Below are 20,587 nucleotides of genomic sequence, written 5' to 3'. Positions count from 1 at the left end.
GCGCACTAGCTCATGGAAGCCTTCCCCGCCCCCTGGCTAGCTCAGGTTCCCTGCTCCCTGCCCCCCAATCATTGCTCCCCAGTTCTAGTTTGCACAGCATCCTGGACACCCACTTTGCAGCTCTCCTCACTGGCATGATTGGCTGTTCTGTCGGTCTCCCCAGCAGCCTGGAGGTTCCGTGAGGATGGAGGTCTTGGATGTCTATTCATCCCTGTATCCCTGATACCCACGCAGGGAGTAGGCACTCAAAAATATTTTTGGTGAATATTGGCCATTTCTCAACTCAAAGGTTATGCTGTCGGAAAAGCCATAGTTCCCCCAAGGCCGGAGCTGGCTTTGTAGCTAAAGGAAAAGTGGAGAAGCGCCCGGGAGCCCAAGGCAAACCAAGCCCTGGCCCCTTGGTCAGGAAGAGGTGTAGGAAAATGGTTTAATCCGAAGACCCTGTTCCCACAGTGAGACCCTGCGGGAGCCGGTAATTCCTCCCTGGACTTCATTCTCCTCTTTTGCACTGTGAGAAAATAGACCCAGCCGCCTCCCAGAGCTGTTACAATGAAGACCCCACCCTCTGACACGCCCCAGGTGCTAACTCCATGCTGGGGTTGGGGAGGGAGGGGTCCCTTTAACATGCAATGACGCATCAGCCTTGGGATGACTGAACCCAGTTAGGTACCAGAAAGTTGGGGAAATACTCTCCCTCCTAGGGGCTCGGTTTCCCATTCATAACATTTAAAGACATTTCTAGGATAGCAGTTTCCTGAGTTTCAAAGGAGAGTCTTAAGGGCCACCACTGTCGGAGGACAGGAGGGGAGGCTGCCCATAACCCAGACGGCTCCACTTCTACCTGCTGGCACCCACACTGGGGGTTTAGGTAAGATTTCTTCCCGAAGAAAGAGATTTTTACTGAATAGTATTAATGATCAGCCTTTAAAACTCCTAACTAGAAAAGAGGTTCCCGAATTGAGTTTTATGGGCCAGAAAATTTACTAAATAGGGGAACTGCCTAGAGTTGGCAATGTTTTTTCCAAGCAAGGACACTACATGAAATGCAATCGTCATCTATAATCACCCATCATTTCACTTTACAAAGGAAGTTTAACACCAAAAGACTGGAAGGGTGTTATTGCAAACTAAAGGGTTGTTCAGGTTCACTAACATACTTCATGGAAACAGAATTGTGTTTCTTGCTGTTGTTCTTTTTGATTTTTAATCTGGCTGGAAGCTGGTTAAAAACATGGCCATGTCACAACGCTGGTCTGGGAGCTAGGTCTCTGTGTCATAATTCCACGGGAGCCTGTTCAATACCTGGATTCTAGGCCCAGCCATTACCTGTGCATCGGGAATCCCGGCTTCAAACCCTGGCTCTGTACCCCTGAGCAAGTCCCTTCCACTCTCTGGCCTCAGTTTCCCCATCTGTAAAATGAGGGGTTGGACTCAAAATGAGGCTCCTACCAATTCTGGTCTCTATGATTCTAGAGCAGAGCTTGAGAATTGGGAGCCCCCAAACCCAATACGGCCCACACAGGTTTGGGATTAATACCACCTCACACAATGTTAGAAGATTTGTGGTTAGGAGCTGACATTTCTAACTCGGAGGGGTTTCTAATAAAAGTCACAGTCTTCAACTTCTTTTGAAAAATTCAAAGGTCTAGCAGCCCTGGTCCCTCCAAGGAGGGATGCCCTCAAGGAGGACACAACTCCACTGCAGGGTTCCTGCCCACACGGCACAGCCTGGGTGTAACCACGAGGAAACATCAGACAAACCCAAATGAGGGATATCCGGTAACGTAGCTGGTCCCTGCTCATCAAAGATGTCCGCGTCACAACCAGCCAGGCTGAGGGACCGCTCAAGCTGGACACACCGCTACGTGTAATATGTGATCTTGGGGATGCAATGCCAAAAGGATGTTGCTACCCAGGGCCCTACTGGAACACTTGCTGATTAAAGTCTTGATTCGAGGTCAAGTTTACTGAGCCTGGTAACTCCGCGTGGTTACGTAAGAAAGTATGCACCTAGTCTCAAACGGCTCATAAAAATAAGACCGAACTCGGGGGGGGAGGGGGGATTAGAGAGAGAAAGCGAATGTGTGGCAATGCTCAAAACAGACGGGTCTGCGGGAAGGGGGGACAGGAGTCCTTCGTGTTTTCTTGCAACTTTTCTGTAAATTTGAAATATTGCAAAATAAAAACTAGAACTAAAACTCATCATAGAATTGAGTGATTCTCCAACGTTCGCCTCAGAATCCCCTGCAGGGCTGGTGACCCTCGGGCGCTGGACCCCCCAGAGCTCCCGATGCAGCAGGTGTGGAAGGAAGAAGGCAGGTATGCGAGTCTCCAGCAAAGGCGACGCTGTCGCTGGTGGTCCAGGGGACACGTGGTGAAGCCCTGGTCCAACCGGTTTAAACCGCGGAAGTGGCACCAGCAGAACTAGACCCAGAGCGCGCTGTAAAAGCAGGCGGGGAGCGGGATGGCGGAGGGACCGTGTGCTCGTCAGGAACCGTGCTGTGTCGTTCTGTTTGTTCTGGGTGTATATACTGATGCCTACAGAGCATCTAGGTCAGCACCTGCCTGGCCAGTAGCAGACGGTCAGTACATGTCAGGGACCTGCTGGGACCTGGGTTTATAAAACACAGTGCCAATGACAGGCAATATAGATGCTTTCTGTGTTTGCTGGGGGTGAAGGGGGGATGGAAAGGTGGGGAGCAGCATTCTTGGGGAGAAAAGCTCTCTGGGTTGCTCCAATGATATATATATATATATATGTTTTCCCCTTGGAATTGCCGCCACTGAGTCAGGTCAGACACAATCTTCTCGACCTCTCTCCGGATTCTAAGGTGAGAACGTGGTTTTCAGGCAACAAACTTCAGTCAAGACAGGCTCCTCCTCCCCCTCTTCCAGCGGGTAATGAACCTTGGCCTCAAGGCTCATTAAACCCCATTATATAATCACCCCCATACCGAGTTTCTTTATAACCCTTCCGGTGGCTGGTTCCTTGGGAGTAGGCAGTTCAGCTTCATCGGTCTTTATTGCTACCTGCTGCTGCCTCCTTCCCCAAATCAGGCGCCCGCCTCAGCCCCAGGCACACCAGGCCAGGCCCTCGGCAGAGGGACAGCTGTCTGTTGCCTGGTCCCCAGGACAAAGAACAGGAGCTGCTTGGAGAAGAGCTGGGGAGAGGGCAGAGTAAGATGGGGGAGGGGAGGGCATGCCGCCTTCTAAGACACCTCCTCAAGTATTTCATGAGACAGGGGCCTCGGACAGAACGCCAGCTGGTGTCATTAGGACCAAGATGGGGACGTCCAGGGACCATCAGTCACTTGTTCCCTCCAGTGGCTGCTGCCCTGAGTGCTGGACCCCCACAGGCAGCTCATAAAGAAGCACACAGAAAACTGCAGGGGGGAAAGTACCCTGTCATTCCTCATCCCCAGGACGGATGAGGTGCAGAAGCTGGAGCTGCATTCTTGCAGCTGCCGGTCCCCCACCCCCACCCTCAGGAATGGCCACCACCTGGGACCATGGATGCTCTGAATATCGATTGACACTGAGTCCTGGGCGGTACTGACTGGTGAGCCAGTACGGGCACTGCTCTCTCGAAGGCAGCCTCGAGGCCTGGCTGTTCTCCCAGCTGGGCAAGTGCGACAACCTGAACAAGGTCCCTACTTGAAGAGCAAGCAGGCTTCCGTGAGGGCGGCTTTGCGATCTCATTCCGCAGGGGATGGTAGGGTGGCGGGTTCCAAATGAGTGCAAACTCCACCTCCTTCCCGACTTGGTGACCTTGGGTCAGTTCCGTAAACTCGGCCCAGTTGCCTTGTCTATGAAATGGGGTACCAAGAGCACCTACCGTATGGAGGAGTGGGAAGCTTACGTGAAATAACAGGTGGAAGCTGCTTTAGCCAACTTGGTGGTGCCTGGAGCCTTGTCAACACACAATAAATGCCAGTGGCTATTACTGTCACCGTTTCCATCACCATCACACACTACCCCAGCGCACAGCACATAGCAATCGCTCCCAACGCCACCCTTTATGGGAACCTGGTGCTCGAAGGCCCAGCCCTGTGCTAGGACATTCACATGCATTCCTCATTCTGTCCTCACTGTCCGTCCCTGCAGGCAGAGCCGGGCTCAGGCTCCGTGACTTGCCCAGTGACACCTCAGCAACCACTTAGTTGCTGTCAAGCCGAAATCGCTTCCACCTGCTGGTAACGAATGAAATGATTCCCTCCATCTAGCAGGCATTTTCTCATTCTGAAGAAGCCTCTTTACAGGGGTCATAGAGGCTGCCTGAGCTAAGGCAGCTGGGCTCAGAGACCCTTCCAGGAGTCACTGGCAAACAGCTTGTTGGACCAAAAGCGTGGAGGGCATCCGTTCAGATGGTCCTAGGGCAGCGTGGCGGGCGAGAAGGCAATGCCGAGGAAATGCAGCAGGGACGGGAGCCACGTCCACCGCCCTCTGCTTCTCTGGGGAGCCGTTCTCCCTGAGTCAGCACCTTCCACGGAGCACAGTGGAAGCCCATCCTCGTGTTCTGTCATGGCTAGCCTTGGAGACAGAACCCTCCATACTCAGGGGCTCCTGCCACTCCCCTCCCTCCCCAGCTGGTCACCCCCAGACCAGGGAAGTAGGACGGGCCCTGAGGAGGTGAAGTCCTCACAGCCCATCCGAGGTGGCTCGCACCCTGAGGGCTCAAGGCTCGGCTCGGCTCGGCCCTCCTCGGCCTAATGCTGTCTCCCGGCACTACAGTCGGGGGTAATAGGATGGTATGTCACCTCCCCTCACACTGAGGCCTCAGCCAGAGCTGACAGTGACAAACGGGTAGGCAGACTCGGCCTGGCAGGCTCCCTTGGCTGGCACAGTGGGGCGGGGGGGGGGAGGGGGTAGGGGGAGATAGGGAGGGGACCAGAGGCAGGAAGTTCTCTTCTGAAACTCAGAGTGGTGGGAGAATGGGACGATTACAAGCAGGGGGAACCAGCGCCTGGCAGCCATGTTCTCCCAACAGCCCGGCCGGAGTCTCCATACCAGCTTTCTCAGTGAGTCAGGAGGTGCCCAGGGGAAGCTCACTGGGTGAGCCTTAGGATCACAGAGTTTCTAAGCTCTGAAACAGACCCTCGTGGAGTCTCTAATTGTCCAGTTGGGGAAACTGAGACCCAGGGAGATAGAGACAGGAACTCACTGCAGGAAAGAGATGGAATCTGAGCAGGCTAGAGTTGGGCCTGGGTTCAAAACCTACCACCCAGGCAACATCATTCACACCTTCTGAGCCTCAGTTTCCTTATCTGTAAAATGGGAATAACAATGCCTGCCTCAAAGAGTGTGGTCAGCCTTGATGGTGGCAAGGCAGGGACAATGTCACACAGGCAACTGGTGGCAGCACAGGGACTCGGAGAGAGAGCTTCCCGCGGCCCGATGTGGAGCCCGTGCCACCAGGCTGCCCCGTTCTGTCGTTTGTTAGGGTCAGTGCAAACGGGGCTGGTCATTCTCCCAGTGAGGCTGCATGTGCTCGTCCTCCTTTCAGAGAGATCCAGGGACCTCCCTGTCCACAAGGACCAGCGCTGAACCAAGAGGCACCTGTGCTCCCAGGGCCTCTTAGCCAGGAGCTGCTCCCGCCACAGGCACAGGGAGAAGCCGCGCCTCTCGGATGGAGACCAGTGCAGGTGCCCATGTTGGGAGCCACGGTGAACTCAGCCTGGCTTCCTCGTCTGTAACTCCCTTTGGCAGGAGGCGAGACCTGAATGGGCCAGTCCGTGTTTGGTTTGGTTTTTAAACAAGCTGTAGGTGTTTCTGCTCTGGCCAGAACGAAAGAACAGAGCTGTGGCCAAGCCCTCGCGGAGGGGCTAGAGAAAAGAGGCCGACGCATATCCTAGCAGCTGCCAGTGATGAAGCGCTTCCTGTGCAGGCAGCTCGACACACACGAGCTTATCTAATCCTCACAAACATCTATGAGATGCCTCTATTGTGATCCCCATTTTACAGATGAGGAGACGGAATCTCAATGAGGCTCTTCAACTTGCTCAAGGTCAGGCACAGGGCTCAAAAGCAACCACGGTGGGACTGGAACCCGGGCACTTCCCCCAGGGCTAGGACGTCCTGCCTCCCCCCACTGTCTCACTCACCTGCTACGTCATCACATCTTTTCCTCACCCGGGCTCACTGAGCCACCCTCCGACGGCCACGTGCCTGCCACGCAGGCCACTGTCACGGAGCAGGTCTGGTCTCTGCAGGGATCCCTCCTGACTAACGGGTAATAGGCTTTCTGGTGCTGACGTGGGCCGCGAGCGCTATTTTGGTCTGTTCTGTTCAGGGCCTGCACCCCTGGGCCTAAACAAGCCAGGCTCTGGAACTTCCCCCAACGACGTCCACATGGGCCTCCTGCTCCCGCGTGGATGCAGGCTCCACATCAGTGGACTGCAACCTGAGCTCGGCCCGGCTCCTCCTGAGCTCCCAGGAAATAAAAGATCTTCTCTTGGCCCTGGGTGGTGTGCTCAGTGGTTAGAATGCTGGCCTGCACACCAGAGGGTCACCTGTTCAATTCCAGTCAAGAACATGTACCTGAGTTGCAGGTTCGCACCCCGGCCACAGTTGGGGCGCATGTGGGAGGCAACCAGTCAATGTGTCTCTCTCACATCAATATTTCTCTCTCTCCCCCTCTCCCTCTCCCTCGCTCTCTCCACCACCTTCCCCCCTCCCCTCCACTCTCTCTGAAAAGCGCTGGGGAAAATATCCTCAGGTGAGAGTTAGCCACAACAGAGAGATCTTGTCTTGGCCAGAATACTAGCTGGGCTTTCCTCAGGGGCTCCCCTCTGAAAACGGCTGTGCCTGTTCTGCAAAACGGGCCTCTGGGAGGAGAAGATTAAGTGCCTTCTAAGACCTCAGCCCTTGATCGCCAGAAAGTTCCATTTCCGCTCTGAGTAAAAACAACTTCATCTGCAGCAGAATCCACAGGAGCAGAATGTAAACCACCCCGGGCCATGCTCAGCCCAGTGTGAACCCATGTGCATGCTGGAGATGTAACGGTGACACTGTGCTGATCTGTGTCGGGAGGGTGAAATAACAAAACACAATCACAGAGCCTCATCCACAACAGAAAGAGGAAAAGGCCGGCACCGGCAGCTGAGAAACCGGAGAGGAAAAAGCTGACATTCCCATCCTTGAATACCCGGCACGCTGGCTTCCCTCTGTTATCCCTACACACCTGCCGGGCCAGTGGCAACAGCCAGTCCACCTGGAGCGCCGATGACACCCCTTCCCTTGAATCCATTCAAAGAGGCGTGTGTGGCGCAGGTGGGAGGTGGCAGGCAGACGCAGATGAGGCGTATTCGGGAACATCTCAAGAGCGTTTTCACCAAAGAAAAGGAACTCAGAGAGAGCGTGCACCTGGCAGAGAGCGCAGCCCTGGCGCAGCGACTTACTTGAGGAGAAGCTGGCCTCGCTGTGGACCGGAGGGGTGGAGGGCAGGAAGGGCCCTTGTCCCACGAAGAAGGAGCGGAGGGAGCGCTCGCACAGGAGCGGGGAGCGCTGCTGGGCTGGGATGTTCTCGCAGCTGCCCACGCTGCTGTGGATCTTGAGGTTCAAGGGCTTGCTTTTCTTCTTGGCTCTGGAAGGGGGACAGAGAGAGGGAAGTGTATGCGTACACACACACAATGAGATCAGGGAGAGCCAATCTCCTTAGCGCGGCGCCCAACACCCACTCCCACCTTGACCAGGCCTGTGGCCCTCGCCATCCCCGTTTCTCACCTCCCACCCTTCGCTTATGCTGCCCCCAGTGCCAGGAATACCATCCCCTTCTTTGCCTGGTTAATCCCCATCTGTCTTTTTTTTAAATTTTTGTTTATTAAATTGATTGGTCAACATGAACATACAGGTTTCGTGTGTGGGTTTCTATGTTACACGATCTGTATATTGCACCGTGTGCCCGCCACCGAAAGTCAAATCTTCTGTCACCTTGTATTAGGATCCCCTTCCCCCTCCCACCCTCCCTCTGGCTACCACCACACTGCTGTTTGTGTTCTTAAGGTTCAGATTTATATCCCACATGAGTAAAATCATATGGTTCTTAGCTTTTTCTGACTTATTTCACTTAGCATAACGCTCTCAAGGGCCATCCATGTTGTGCCAATGGCACTATTTCATCCTTTCTTACGGCTCAGTAGCATTCCACTGTGTACATGGATAAAGAAGACGTGGCCCCTATGCCCACTGGTCCTTTATGACTTGTCTCTGGGGTCCTCCCCTCCAGGAAGCCTTCCCTGACACCAATGCCCCCAGCAGGGCCGAGTGTTCTTCCTCTAAAGAAGCCCTGGCTTGGGTTGGCTGTTCCTCCTCAATTCTCCTAAAATAGTCTGTATATATTTCCGTGGCTCTGCTTTCCTATTTTTCCAAATTCACTCTTTCAGCTTTTATCATCCAAGCGGACTGAGTCTTTGAGGGCAATGATTCTGTATTGTTCATTTCTCTGTCCTTGGCAAGTATAGCACAAAACCTGCACACAGTAGGTGCTCACTGAATGCTGATTCAGGGCCCGACCTGGATTAAGACTCTGGCACTTATCACATTGCATTCTAATACCCTGTCTTCCACACTCGACTGCGGGCTCCTTGAGGGCAGGAACCTGTGGTTTCCGTTGTTGGCGCTCTCAGATCCTTGCTTGGCACCGGCTGAATAGAATGAACCTCCCCAGCTGGTTTGGAAACACGTCCCCACTTCTGAAGAGCTTAGGTGATCAGGTTATGAGAGTTTGCTTTAAAATGGCATCCAAAGCTAAGCTCACTGTTCTCCCCACCTCCCCACAGCACCCCATTCAGGTCTGGCCAGGAGTTGGGCGCCCTCTTGTGGCCAAAGTGAACCTCCTTGGAAATGCCCAAGTTCTGGAAGGAGCGCCCAGGAAGGTGTGTTCATGTAAGACTGGAGGGCTCCCATGTGAGCAGCCCTGCCCAGCGGGGCGCCTGCTGCTGCTCCGCTGTAAGGAGCCCAGGGGTGCCCACGGAGCCGCCCCTCACAGGCCCGCCGTCAGCCCTGCGTGTCACCTCCCCAGGGGCCTGTGGCCAGGCCCAGGACGTGCCTCCCGCTGCAGCAGCCCCTGGTGGTGGCTCTCCCTGGCCATGGCGGAGAAGAGCAGGAAGCAGGGAACCGGTGGCATTCGTTCCACACGAGTGCCCGGTGGTGCAAATCCAAAGAGACAGTGTCACTTCGGAGTGAAACTCCCCGGCCCGGGGGTCAGGGAGGCCAGGCGCGGGTCCTGACAGTGACCTCCGAAGAGTGCTCTCACCTCTGGGCCTCGGTTTCCTCAACTGGACAGTGAGAAAAGTAACAGCGCCTACCTACGGGGGATGTCATGACAATGCTGCGTGATCATGTGCCTGGCACAGGGCTTAGCACAGAAGGAGGGCTCAGGTCACCCACTGTTAACGTCACTATGATCAGGTTAAATTCGGTGTCTGTGGAGCATGGGAAGAACCTCAAAGAAGCCAGGCTGTGTTTTTCATCTGAAACATCCACCAACTCTCAACTCACTCCCCCCGACCAATGAAAAGGGTGCAGTCAAACCCTTTAGCCAGAGATACTGTTGTCATCCCCAAACCACAGACGGGAACCGTGAGGGCCCCCAAGTGATGAGGCCAGGTCCTTGTACAACAAGCATGTCAAACTCAAGGCTAACATGGATCAAATAAACGCCACATGCGGGCTGAGGGCCACAAGTTTGACATGCTTGTTGTACAAGGAGAACCAAGTCTAATCCAGCACAAGTTTAACAGTAGCTTAATGAGAGTCCAATTGCCTTAAACAGATGGGGCAGAAAAGGGGTGTATATAAACAAATGATAGTTGGACAGATGGATGAAATAAAAAGATGAATAAATGGATGGGTGGGTGGATGGGTAGATGGATGAACAGAAGGATGGATGGAGGTAAGAATGGATAGATGGGCGGATGGATGGAAGGGAGGGAGGGAAGGAAGGAAGGTGAGAGGGAGGGAGGGAACATGGAAGAAAGGATGAAAGCAGAAAGATGGAATGAATAAAGGGCGGAGAGGATGGGAGGAAGGCAGGAAGGAAGCGTAGGATCCCTGATGACAGACACAGCTTACTTTTCTTTCTCTAGCCCCTGGCCACCCCCTGCCTAGGTCTCTAGCTGGCTCTGCACACAGAAGGCTCTAGCTCAGCACACATTAGCCAGCCGCCTCTCGGCGCCCTCCCCACAAGGAACACCGAAGGGCCTCCCCATCTGGCGCTTCGTCTCTGCCCCATTTCCTGCTCCAAGGTCTGCTGGGCTTTGGGTTACGCAGAGCCACCAGCTCACGTGGCCTCTTCACCCTCAGCTTCCTTGAGTGTGGGGTTGTGTCCTCTTGAACTCAAGAGCCATCACCCGGCCAAATCCCTCAGCGTCTCATTAGCAGTGTCTGCAGCGTCTGGCCCGGCCAGTTGGGAGGAAATGACAGGGCTGGGAACAGACAAGGTCCTTGCAGTCATGGTGGGAGGACAGGCGTGAGCTCACATTCTCCCACACCACCCTGAGCAGCACTACGCGCTAACCCGTTTACTGGGACACAACCATTTCCCAAAACTGGAACAAATGCCCGCTGGTCTTCCACGTGGCTCAGTGAGCTGGCCGACCTCTCCATCAGGCCCTTTAAGTCCTTAGCAGTTGGCCTGGTCTGATGGCCTACTAGGAGGCCTCCAGGAGAGGCCCTCTTCGGAACCAAATAGCACCAGTTCTTGGGTGAGAAGGGAGGGGCAAGGGTACCTACAGACCCTCAATTCAGGTGCTGATTCCAGGCATGGGGGGCTTGAAAAAACAGGGGCCTGTCAGGCCCGTGTGGCTCAGTGGTTGAGCACCGACCTATGAACCAGGAGGTCCTGGATCCATTCTCAGTCAGGACACATGCCCAGATTGTGGGCTTGATCCCCACTGGGGGGCGTACAGGAGGCAGCCAATCACTGATTCTCTCTCATCACTGACGTGTCTATCTCTCCCTCTCCCTTCCTCTCTGAAATCAATAAAAATGTATTTAAAGAAAGAAAAAGCAAGGGCCTGGTAGGGCTCACACTGGGAGGATAGTTCGTGAGAGGCCACTCTGCTCCTTGGCTGCAGTGTAGATGGCCACCGTCATTTCTGGCTTGAGCACACCCCGAACGTGGCATTGATAAACCAGGCTCTGGCGAGAGAGGAGCACAAGGACGCCTTCAAATGCAGGAGCGGGAGCTCGGGTGGGAGCTGCCTTTCCCCAGGTGTGCAGGGGCATGCCATGCTTTTAGATGACCCATGAATGATATTTTTGTATTTTAATAGTTAGAATTGGAAAAACAAGCTTTCACACCACACCAAATTACTTCCTGGCATACAACTTTATGTAACATACACTAAGAAGAAGAAAAAGAGGAAGAGAATGAAGGACAAGGAGAAGAGCAATTGAAAGAAGGTGAGAAAGAAGAAAGGAGGGGTAGGAAGAGATGGTGATTGAAAAAATGTTACGTAAATTCATGGTTCAATTCCCGGTATAGGTCCCACCAGAATGCCCTGTCCCTGAGCTATCTTTCCACCAAAACTGGACCCAGACCCTTCCTTTCTCTGGCTTGGCCTGACCGTGAACAAATCACCTAAAGTAACCCCCAAATCCTACTTCCCGAAGCCTAATTCACCCCAAGAGTGGCCACCCCTGCCACCTGGTATCTTTTTCCACATCCTGACCCCGCCCTCCTGGGGTTGGCTGGGTCTTGTCACAGCACCTCTATGTTTCTTCAAGCTCCGGCCACAGTTCTGGAGGACACACACGTTTTTCTGATTATGTGATGACCGTGGGCCTTGCCCACCTGTCTAGAAGTGGATCTCCAGGGCCCAGAACAGACCCTGGCATTTCCGTACTGAGAGCTCCCTTAACTCCCTCATGCTTCCAGTGCACATCCCATAAAAGCTGGTGGGCTCCTCGTGGAGGTGAGTCGGAGGGGCAGCCCTCCAGTGGGTCCACTTTGTCTGGATGCTATGAATGGGCCAAGCTGGGCCCCCCCCACTGACTATCCATTTCTAATAGGAAGTGTTTGCTGCATAGAGTGCCTGGGGAGGGAGGAGGGTGGCAATGAACCTGCAGGGAGGGTAAGGGCCTGCACTATCCCACCTGGGGGGTGATTCCAGCATGCAGGACTGCTGGCGTCAGCGCTGAGGTCCCACGGGCTGAGTGGGCAGGAGTCGGCCCTGTGCTGGGGACATGCTATCTCATTTGGGAGAGGAACAATTATGGCCTCCACTTCATAATTAGGGTGACTGGGGTTTTCAACAGTTAATATCCCAGATCACAACTCCATAAAGGCTTGGAGTGTGGTCATAGATTTCACTGGCTTCAAAGCCTGCTATATATATAATTGATTTCAGAGAGGAAGGGAAGAGGAGGGGGGAGGGAAAGATAGAAACATCAATGATGAGAGAGAATCTGACCGCTGCCTCCGGCATACCCCCTACTGGGGACTGAGCCTGCAACCGAGCATGTGTCCTGACTGGTTCAGCCACTGAGCCACTCTGGCCAGGCTCAAAGCCTGTCCTTAATCGTTCTATTAATCCTGCTGTAGGAGCTCCTCATGTACACGCCCATTTTACAGGTGTGCTTGCAGAAACCCAGAACTGCCCAGTGGTCGGCAAACTCATTAGTCAACAGAGCCAAATATCAGCGGTACAACGACTGAAATTTCTTTTGAGAGCCAAACTTTTTAAACTTAAACTATATAGGTGGGTACATTGTTATTAACTTAATTAGGGTGCTCCTAAGGCTTAGGGAGAGCCACGCTCAAGGGGCCAAAGAGCCGCAGTTTGCCGACCACGGGTAGGCCATCGGTTTCAGGATTAGCTGGGGAAAACCAATCTTTCACTCACAGCCTGGGCATCTTGCCAGAAGGCTGGTCTTGGCCAGTTCTTGACCTGGACATGGACAATGCTGCCTCTGCCCCATGGAATAATCCAGAATCCACGGCCTCCTCTCCAGGCAAACACCACTGTCGGCCGGCCCAGCCTCCCCCACCCCTCTGAGCTCACCCGGCCAGCCAGCCTCGGCTCTGCCTCCCAGGCCTGCTCTGTGCGGGCGTCCAGGCGCGCTGATTTTCCTGCCTCCCTGTGATTAGCGACTAATCTTATTTTTTTGTTCCCCGACCCATAAATCAGTTACAGACCAAATATTTACACAGGCCATCATTTCCGACTGAACCAGGGCTCGTGACAGCCCTGGTTATTAAAAAGGATGACTGATTTGGGGCCGAGATTTCACGGGCATGTGGCTGGATGTTTTCTTTTAGGTTTCCTTCCCGGTCCCCTTGCCCGAAGAAAAAACCAATTTCCAAGAAAAACTGGCTCAGAGATCTGCTCTCGCTGTCTCCAGGGGGCCAGTGGGACATGGTCAGCCCCCAAAGTGCTGGCCTGTGCTGGCTTCTCCCCCTTCTCTGGGAGCCCTTCTCTGGCCTCCCCCTGAGCAGGGAGCCATTGGACCCTCAAACATCCCCTAACTCAGGAACCCTAAAGAAGAGGGGGGGGAGGGGCCAGGAAGGGGGAACTGGACAGCATCATTACTCTCAGCCCAGGACACCCGAGGTGGCCGAGGGAAGCCATGTGTTGAGTTGGTAAGATCACCCGGTGGGGCAGCAGGAGGCTCTGTCATTTCCTAGCAAGTCACCTTGGCTACGAGGCTGGTTTTTCCTCCAGTCAAGTGCAGGGATTTGCTGGGTGGTCTCTGTCCCTTTCTGCCCCGTGTGTCTTGGTTCTAATTATGAGAGCTGCCATTCACTGAGCCCTCACCAGGTGCCCGGCCTTGGGCTAAGCATTCTACAGGCATTAACTCGTTCTGTTCTTTGTTGTTGTTAATCCTCACCTGAGGACATTTTTCCATTATTTTTTAGAGAAAGTGGGAGGGGGAGAAACAGCGACATGAGACACACACACCGATTGGTTGCCTTCTCCACGTGCCCCGACCAGGGCCAGGAATTGAGTCTGCAACCGAGACACGTGCCTTTGACTGGAATCAACCCTTCAGTCCACGGGCCTACACTCTATCCACTGAGCCAAACCGGCCAGGGCTCTTTCTGTTAAGATGGGGTTTGTCACCTCCAGATGAAGGAACAGAGGGTCGGTGACTTGCCAGGACCACACAGCGTGTAAGGGGCGGAGTGAGGATTTGAACGTGGCAGTCTGAGCCCAACGCTCTTAGAGCTAAAAGACCCTGCAGCCTCCCCAGGCCCTAGTTCTGCTGCTCGGCCACTTCATAAGGAAAGCACCCTCCCGCGTGGACTCCCATCACCCGACACCTCCACATGAACACGTCCAGGTAAGCATCCTAAGCCAGTGGTTCTCAACCTTGGCTGCACATTAGAATCACCTGGGAATCTTTTTAAAATCCTGATTTCTGGGCCTCATCCTCCGGAAATTCTCTTTCTTTGTTACTAATGTGGCCCCACCCCATCACAAAGAAACAGAATTTCCGGAGGATGAGGCCCAGAAATCAGGATTTTAAAAAGATTCCCAGGTGACTCTAATGTGCAGCCAAGGTTGAGAATCACTTCCCTAAGCGAAGGCAGGATTGAGGGGATCTGCTCAGGTGGGAGCCGGCAAAGGCCTTCCCTCTGCAGGCAGGGCAGCCGGAAATATTTTTTCAGGCAAACGGTGAGATTTTGCCACTATTGAATATTTCACCAGAGATGCTTGATGCTAGGAAAAATGAATTGGGAGTGAATCCTTACGAACGTGCCTCAAGAGGCAGTATTTCAATGGAGCAATTCTATGAGAAACACACTGAAATGCGTGCATCACAGCCTGAGAGACAGACAAGAGCATCTACCCGCTGTAAGGGCTTGGGAAGGACTCAGACTTAAGTTACTGAGCCCGGCTGGGCGCCCGCCAGCTGCTAACCTCAGCTGCTCTGTTTCCTTTCTTGTAAAATCTCACCCTCAGAAGCTCCTCCGTCCTCACAGTGATGTCTCTCCCCTTCCTGCAGACCTCTGGAGTGGCCTCGGGCAGGGCCGACTCTGCCTGGCTTTGAGTCCTCCTGTTTAGACAATGGGATCACCCCTCCAGACCTTCCATCCGCCCTGGCTTCTGTGGGGGCAAATGCGTCAGCACTGGCTGAGCAGAGGGCACAGTAAAACGTCAGCTGCTGTGGTCCCAGCAGCGCGGCATTTCCACTAAATCACTCGTGACTGTCTGACGGTGTCTCTGGGAAGAAAGTCTGGAACTCTTATTTCCATGTGAGTGTGAAGAACTGTTGTTGCCTGAAATCTGTGTTGTTGCTTTTTTCCAGCCAAGGCCTTCGACCTGCTTTCAGCTTTTGCTGATGTGGGAAGAAAACTCACTGCCAATCAACACATTTAGTGTGATTTTATCTATACAAATATCCTATCTAATAAAGAGGGAATATGCTAATTGACCATCACAACCTCACAAGATGGCAGCGCCCACAGCCACAAGATGGTGGCACCCAGTCCCCTCAGCCCCGCCTCATCCAGCCAGAGTCCCCCAGTCCTCTCAGCCTCACAGGGGAGGGCAGTTGGGGGAAATTGGGCCAGCAGGGGAGGGCAGTTGGGGATGATCATGCTGGCAGGGGAGCAGTCAGGTGTCAATCAGGCTGGCAGGGGAGTGGTTAGGGGTGATCAGGCTGGCAGCAGAGTGGTTAGGGGCAATAAGGCAGGCAGGCAGGCAAGTGGTTAGAAGCCAGAAGTCCCAGATTGTGAGAGGGATGTCCGATCCTAGCCTAATCCTAGCCTAAACTGGCAGTCGGACATCCCCTGAGGGGTCCTAGATTGGAAAGGGTGCAGGCTGGGCTGAGGGACACACCCCCCCCCAGATGAATTTTATGCACCAGTGTGTGTGTGTGTGTGTGTGTGTGTGTGTGTGTGTGTATACCGGTATATGATTGTAATTATGTATAAACACACCTACACGTTTGAATATATTTACTATATATTCCTGTGATATATTTAAGGTCACAGAAAAAGAACCGGAAAGGTTTCCACTGAGTAAGACAGTGGAAATAAGGGGTTGAGGGAACCTCCATATTTGTCTATGTGTGTGAATCTCTTGCAGTGACAATGCCTACCACGTCTGCGATGCATGTGCAATTTGTAAAGAAGGCAAAAGCAAGGAGGGCAGGGGGAAAGAAAAGGAGGCTGTATATCAATAAAACTTTAATTAAAAAACAGGCAGTGGGCTACCTTTGGCCCACGGGTCATGATTTTCTGACCATTAGTCTAAAATATCAATTCCAATTGGAATGATGGTGCCAGAGGGGAGGCGGGGAGGGATTGAGAAGGGCAGACTGGCAGTTACAAAACAGCCCCAGGGACGGAAAGCCCAGCACAGGGAGTACAGAGCATGTGATAACTGTGTCCGGTGCCAGGTAGGTGCCTGGAACACCAGGGGACACTGTGGAAAGTATCTGATTGTTTAACTGCTATGCTGTATGCCCGAAACTAGTACAAAATAATACCCAATGTCAACTGTAACTGAAAAACAAAGTATCAGCTCCAGGAGGGAGGGTCATGGCAGTTTCGGTAACTGCTATACCCCGGATGTCCAGGACACACCTGGCACACAGTAGCAGCTCAAGAAACGGTTATTGAAAGAATGAATAAAACCCGGCCTCTGTCTATTCACCTGGAAAACTAACAATTCAACTGCTATCCTGAGCCCTTGAAGGGGAATGTGGCTGTTACTCATTTAAGTGTCTTGAACTAATTGTTGCCAGCACGCAGGTTAATGAAACTGACTGATTTAAAAAAAAAACAACCTGAAATAAGCCAGTCAGAGAAAGATAGATAAGTATCACATGATCTCATTCATATGGGATATAATGATCAACATAAACTGATGAACAAAAATAGATCCAGAGACAAATGGCAGGGGAGGGCGAGGGTTAGAGATCAATCAAAGGACTTGTATGCATGCATATTAGCATGACCAATGGACACAGACACTGGGGTGGTGGAGGCTTGCCCTCAGGGGTGGGAGTGGCGGGGGGGGTAGTCAATCAGGGAAAAATGAGACGTATGTAATACTTTAAACAATGAAATAAATAAAAATAAAACAAACCAAAAAATAAAACTGCCTGGCTGGTGTGGCTCAGTGGTTGAGCATCGACCCATGAACCAAGAGGTCATTGGTTTGATTCCCAGTCAACACACATGCCCGGGTTGTGGGCTCGATCCCCAACAGGAGTCGTGCAGGAGGCAGCTGGTGTTTCTATCTCTCTATCCCTCTCACTTCCTCACTCTAAAAAATCAACAAAAACATGTTTTTAAAAAATCAGTTCTCATTCTCACATCAAAAGGGTCCCGCTCTGGGGCACTTTGCTGGCTTAGGAAAGGGAGAAACAGGGCTGATGGCTTCTGCTCAGCATTGACAGAGGTTTCTCGGCCCCCGCCAGGCACAAAAGCTGGTCCCGCGGTCCTGTGGGTTCCCAGATCTGCGGGCAGAGGCGCCCATCTCCAAGGAAACTGCATCTATCAATGCCACGTGGTATTTTCCAACCACAGGCAAACAGATTCTGATTCAGAGGAAAATCTACAAACTTTTGCTCCAAAATAGGGACAGGGCTTCAGGGGGAACCTGACATGGTAGGGGGCAAGGCAGCAAAGGGGACTTTTAAAAGAATCAGGGATATATATATTTTTAATATATTTTTATTGATTTCAGAGAGGAAGGGAGAGGGAGAGAGAGATAGAAACATCAGTGATGAGAGAGAATCGTTGATTGGCTGCCTCCTGCATGCTCCCCACTGGGGACTGAGCCTGCAACCCAGGCATGTGCCTTGAAGGGGAACTGAACCATGACCTCCTGGTTCATAGATCGACGCTCTATCACTGAGCTACGACGGCCAGGCCTGCAGGTGAATTTTTAAAGTAGGGGAAACTGCTGCACTTTTGGACGCTTTGTTCCATGGTGCCCTGGACTCAGGGCAACTGGCATTTCAACAGGCAGACCAGGGAGTGTTGCCAACACAAACCAGTAAGCCTTGGAGTCTGACTGTTGCAGCAGTGGGCACCGAGGCCCGGCCCTCCCCTTGCTCCACGCTCCTGGGAAACTGGGTAAGAGGCTCCCACCCTCCTCCGCCTGAATATGCAAACGCACCTGCCCTTCAGCAAAGGATGAATTATGCATCAGGTTGGACAGGTTGACAGAGACAGGCAGCTGCCCACCAAAGGCCACTCGGGGTACAAACAGAGCCGTCACATCAAGATGTTGCAAAAGGCCCCTCTGCCCCCATTCGCCTTGACACAAATCTCTGGGCTGTGTGCCTGTCTCCATCCCTGTCCACAGTGTCCATCCCAGCTTGCTTGTGGATGCAAATGCACCTAGGGAGGCAGTGTATGTCACAGGCCAAGCCGTGAGCTGCAAATTAAATCAAGGAGTGAAGTAAAAATCACACTAATAGGAAGTTTCGCCATCTCTCGGGGACCTCCCATGCTGGGCACTGGGATATACATTTCCCTAACATTACCTCCAATCTTCAGCGCCAATGGGGGAGTAGAGGATCGTGTCCCCATTGTACAGAAGGGGAAACTGAGGCAGGGAGCGTGGAAGCTGCTGGCCCCCAAGGCCCACAGAGGTGGCTGGTTTAAGGTGTGTGCTCCTTCACCTCACAGGTTGTCACTGATACAATCAGGCTGGCTGGGGCTCCACAGAAGGAGAGGTGACGAATGTGGAGGGTATGGAACAACAAGACAACCAACCCAATGAGAAAATGGACAAAAGACTTAAATCGACATTTCTCCAAAGAAGATATACAAGTGGCAGCCAACAGGCACATGGAAAGACGCTCAGCATCATTCGTCGTTAGCAAAATGAAAAGTCAGAGCACACTGAGATACTACTGCCCACCCACTAGGGTAGCTATGACTTAAAAAATGGAAAGTAAGTGATGATGAGGATGTGGAGAAATAGGAATCCTCACACACTGCTGGATGAAAAGTCGTGCAGTTGCTATGGAAAGAATGGATGCCTCTTTAGAAAGTTAAACAATTACCATGTGATACAACAACACTCCTAGATACCTACCTAACAGAATCAAACTCTCAAACGATTACACACGCATGCATGTTCAGGCAATGTTATTCCCAACAGTTACAAGGTGGAAACAGCCCAAGCGTCCATTCATGGGTGGATGGAGAAATTGTGGCAAATCCATACAATGGGATATTGTTCAACCTTAAAAGGAAGGACATTTGGACACAGGCTGCAGCATGGATGAACCTGAAGAATTATGTTGAGTGGAAGAAGAAAGCCACATAAGGACAACTCTTCTATGACTCCACTTGCAGGAGGCACTTGGAATAGCCAGTCCCAGAGAAGGGAGGTAGAATGGCAGTTTCCAGGGCTGGGGGAGGGGAGGATGGGGACCGAGCTTCAGATTAGGAGGATGGAAATAGTTCCAGAGACAGCAGTGACAGCTGCAGAACGTTAACATGCTCAGGCACAGACGGCGTACCTGAAAATGGTTAAAATAACCACCAAGATGAGATGGGGAGGAGGGCCCTGGGGGGGGGACGGGGGAAGAGAGAGGGAGTGACTTGGAGAGGTAACTGCTTTTCTTTAAGACGAAAGGGAAGGTGGTTTCCTGGGGAAAGGAGGCTGAGCTGGGGGGAGGGAGCTGGCAGCCACTCAGTGAGAGAAGCCACCCGCTGGCTGGGTTTATTTCCTGTCCACCTTCTCCACAGCTGTCACACATCTTGTCTAGCTGTGTGCTCTCCGCCTGCTCAGACCCCATTTAATTGGAGGTTCAGGGCTCCCCAAGTGCCAAAAGCAAATGCCAAGCTGGTGACCATCAGCGAAGGAGTTGAGAACCCAGGTTGGCTGAAGTGCAGCAAAGAACCACCTGCCCCCTGGGGAGGCTGCCAGGCACGGCCTGGGATCCTGGGGTCCCGCTCCACACGGTCACCACAGTGTCTGCGCTGTAAGAAAACCAGGGGCGGGGGACCCCGAATGAGAGCGGACGCTCAGAGGCACAGCGAGTACCAGCTTTCAGAAACAATCAGGCCCTGGTCATCTTGGAATACCCTGAGCGGTGCCTTCAGCAGGGTTTTGCAGCGGACACCAGGGAAAACGCAGACTGGAGTCAGACAACCCGCAATGGGCTGCTCTGCACCCTGGATTTCTGGGTAACTGTTTCCTCTGTGGCAGTTACCCATTGCACATACCGTTCCCTTGACCTCTTTCCTAGGGTGGCTGGAGGCAGTATCTGGAGTTCACCTGGGGTGTGGGCTCGGGAGAGCAATGAAATCAGGAACCCAGCGCTGCAGCGACCAGCAGCTCCTTTTCAGCGAGGTTGCCTAATCTCTTTAGTCAAGGGGACGGACTGAGGTAGACAGTGCCATTCCCTCAGGGACTCTCCTCGCTCCGGTCCTCCCTGGGACCAGCTAGTATGCCCACTAATGAGGGACAGCGGTCACCCGAAGACAGCCCTTGCCACGTCCAGGTGACGTCAAGAAACCCTATGACACTGGAGCCAGGAAGTCACCTCGCAGAGCCTCAGCCTCCGCGCCTGCAAACGGGACTAACTGCAATGCCCGCCTCCCTGGTTGCTGGGAGGGTTTCCTGAGAGAACACATGTCACCTCATGGCACACACAGAGCTGACACAAC

At 53.0% G+C, this 20,587-nt stretch overlaps 1 protein-coding gene across 1 annotated transcript in view; it reads right to left on the bottom strand.

The window, feature by feature from the left end:
- Positions 1 to 20,587, bottom strand: part of KSR2 (kinase suppressor of ras 2) — a gene marked incomplete at its 3' end in the record, with an annotated part of 271,370 nt that overhangs the window by 110,972 nt on the left and 139,811 nt on the right. The window contains exon 5 of the mRNA XM_081113682.1: positions 7,398 to 7,582. Coding sequence (XP_080969808.1) covers positions 7,398 to 7,582 — 185 coding nt within the window. The remainder of the gene's footprint in view (positions 1 to 7,397; positions 7,583 to 20,587) is intronic.

Source organism: Myotis nattereri, assembly GCF_964212035.1.
Source record: "Myotis nattereri genome assembly, chromosome: 19".
In the NCBI taxonomy this organism is placed as follows: Eukaryota; Metazoa; Chordata; class Mammalia; order Chiroptera; family Vespertilionidae; genus Myotis; species Myotis nattereri.
Note: the sequence above shows the minus strand (reverse complement) of the source record. Positions and strands in the feature narration are given on the sequence as shown.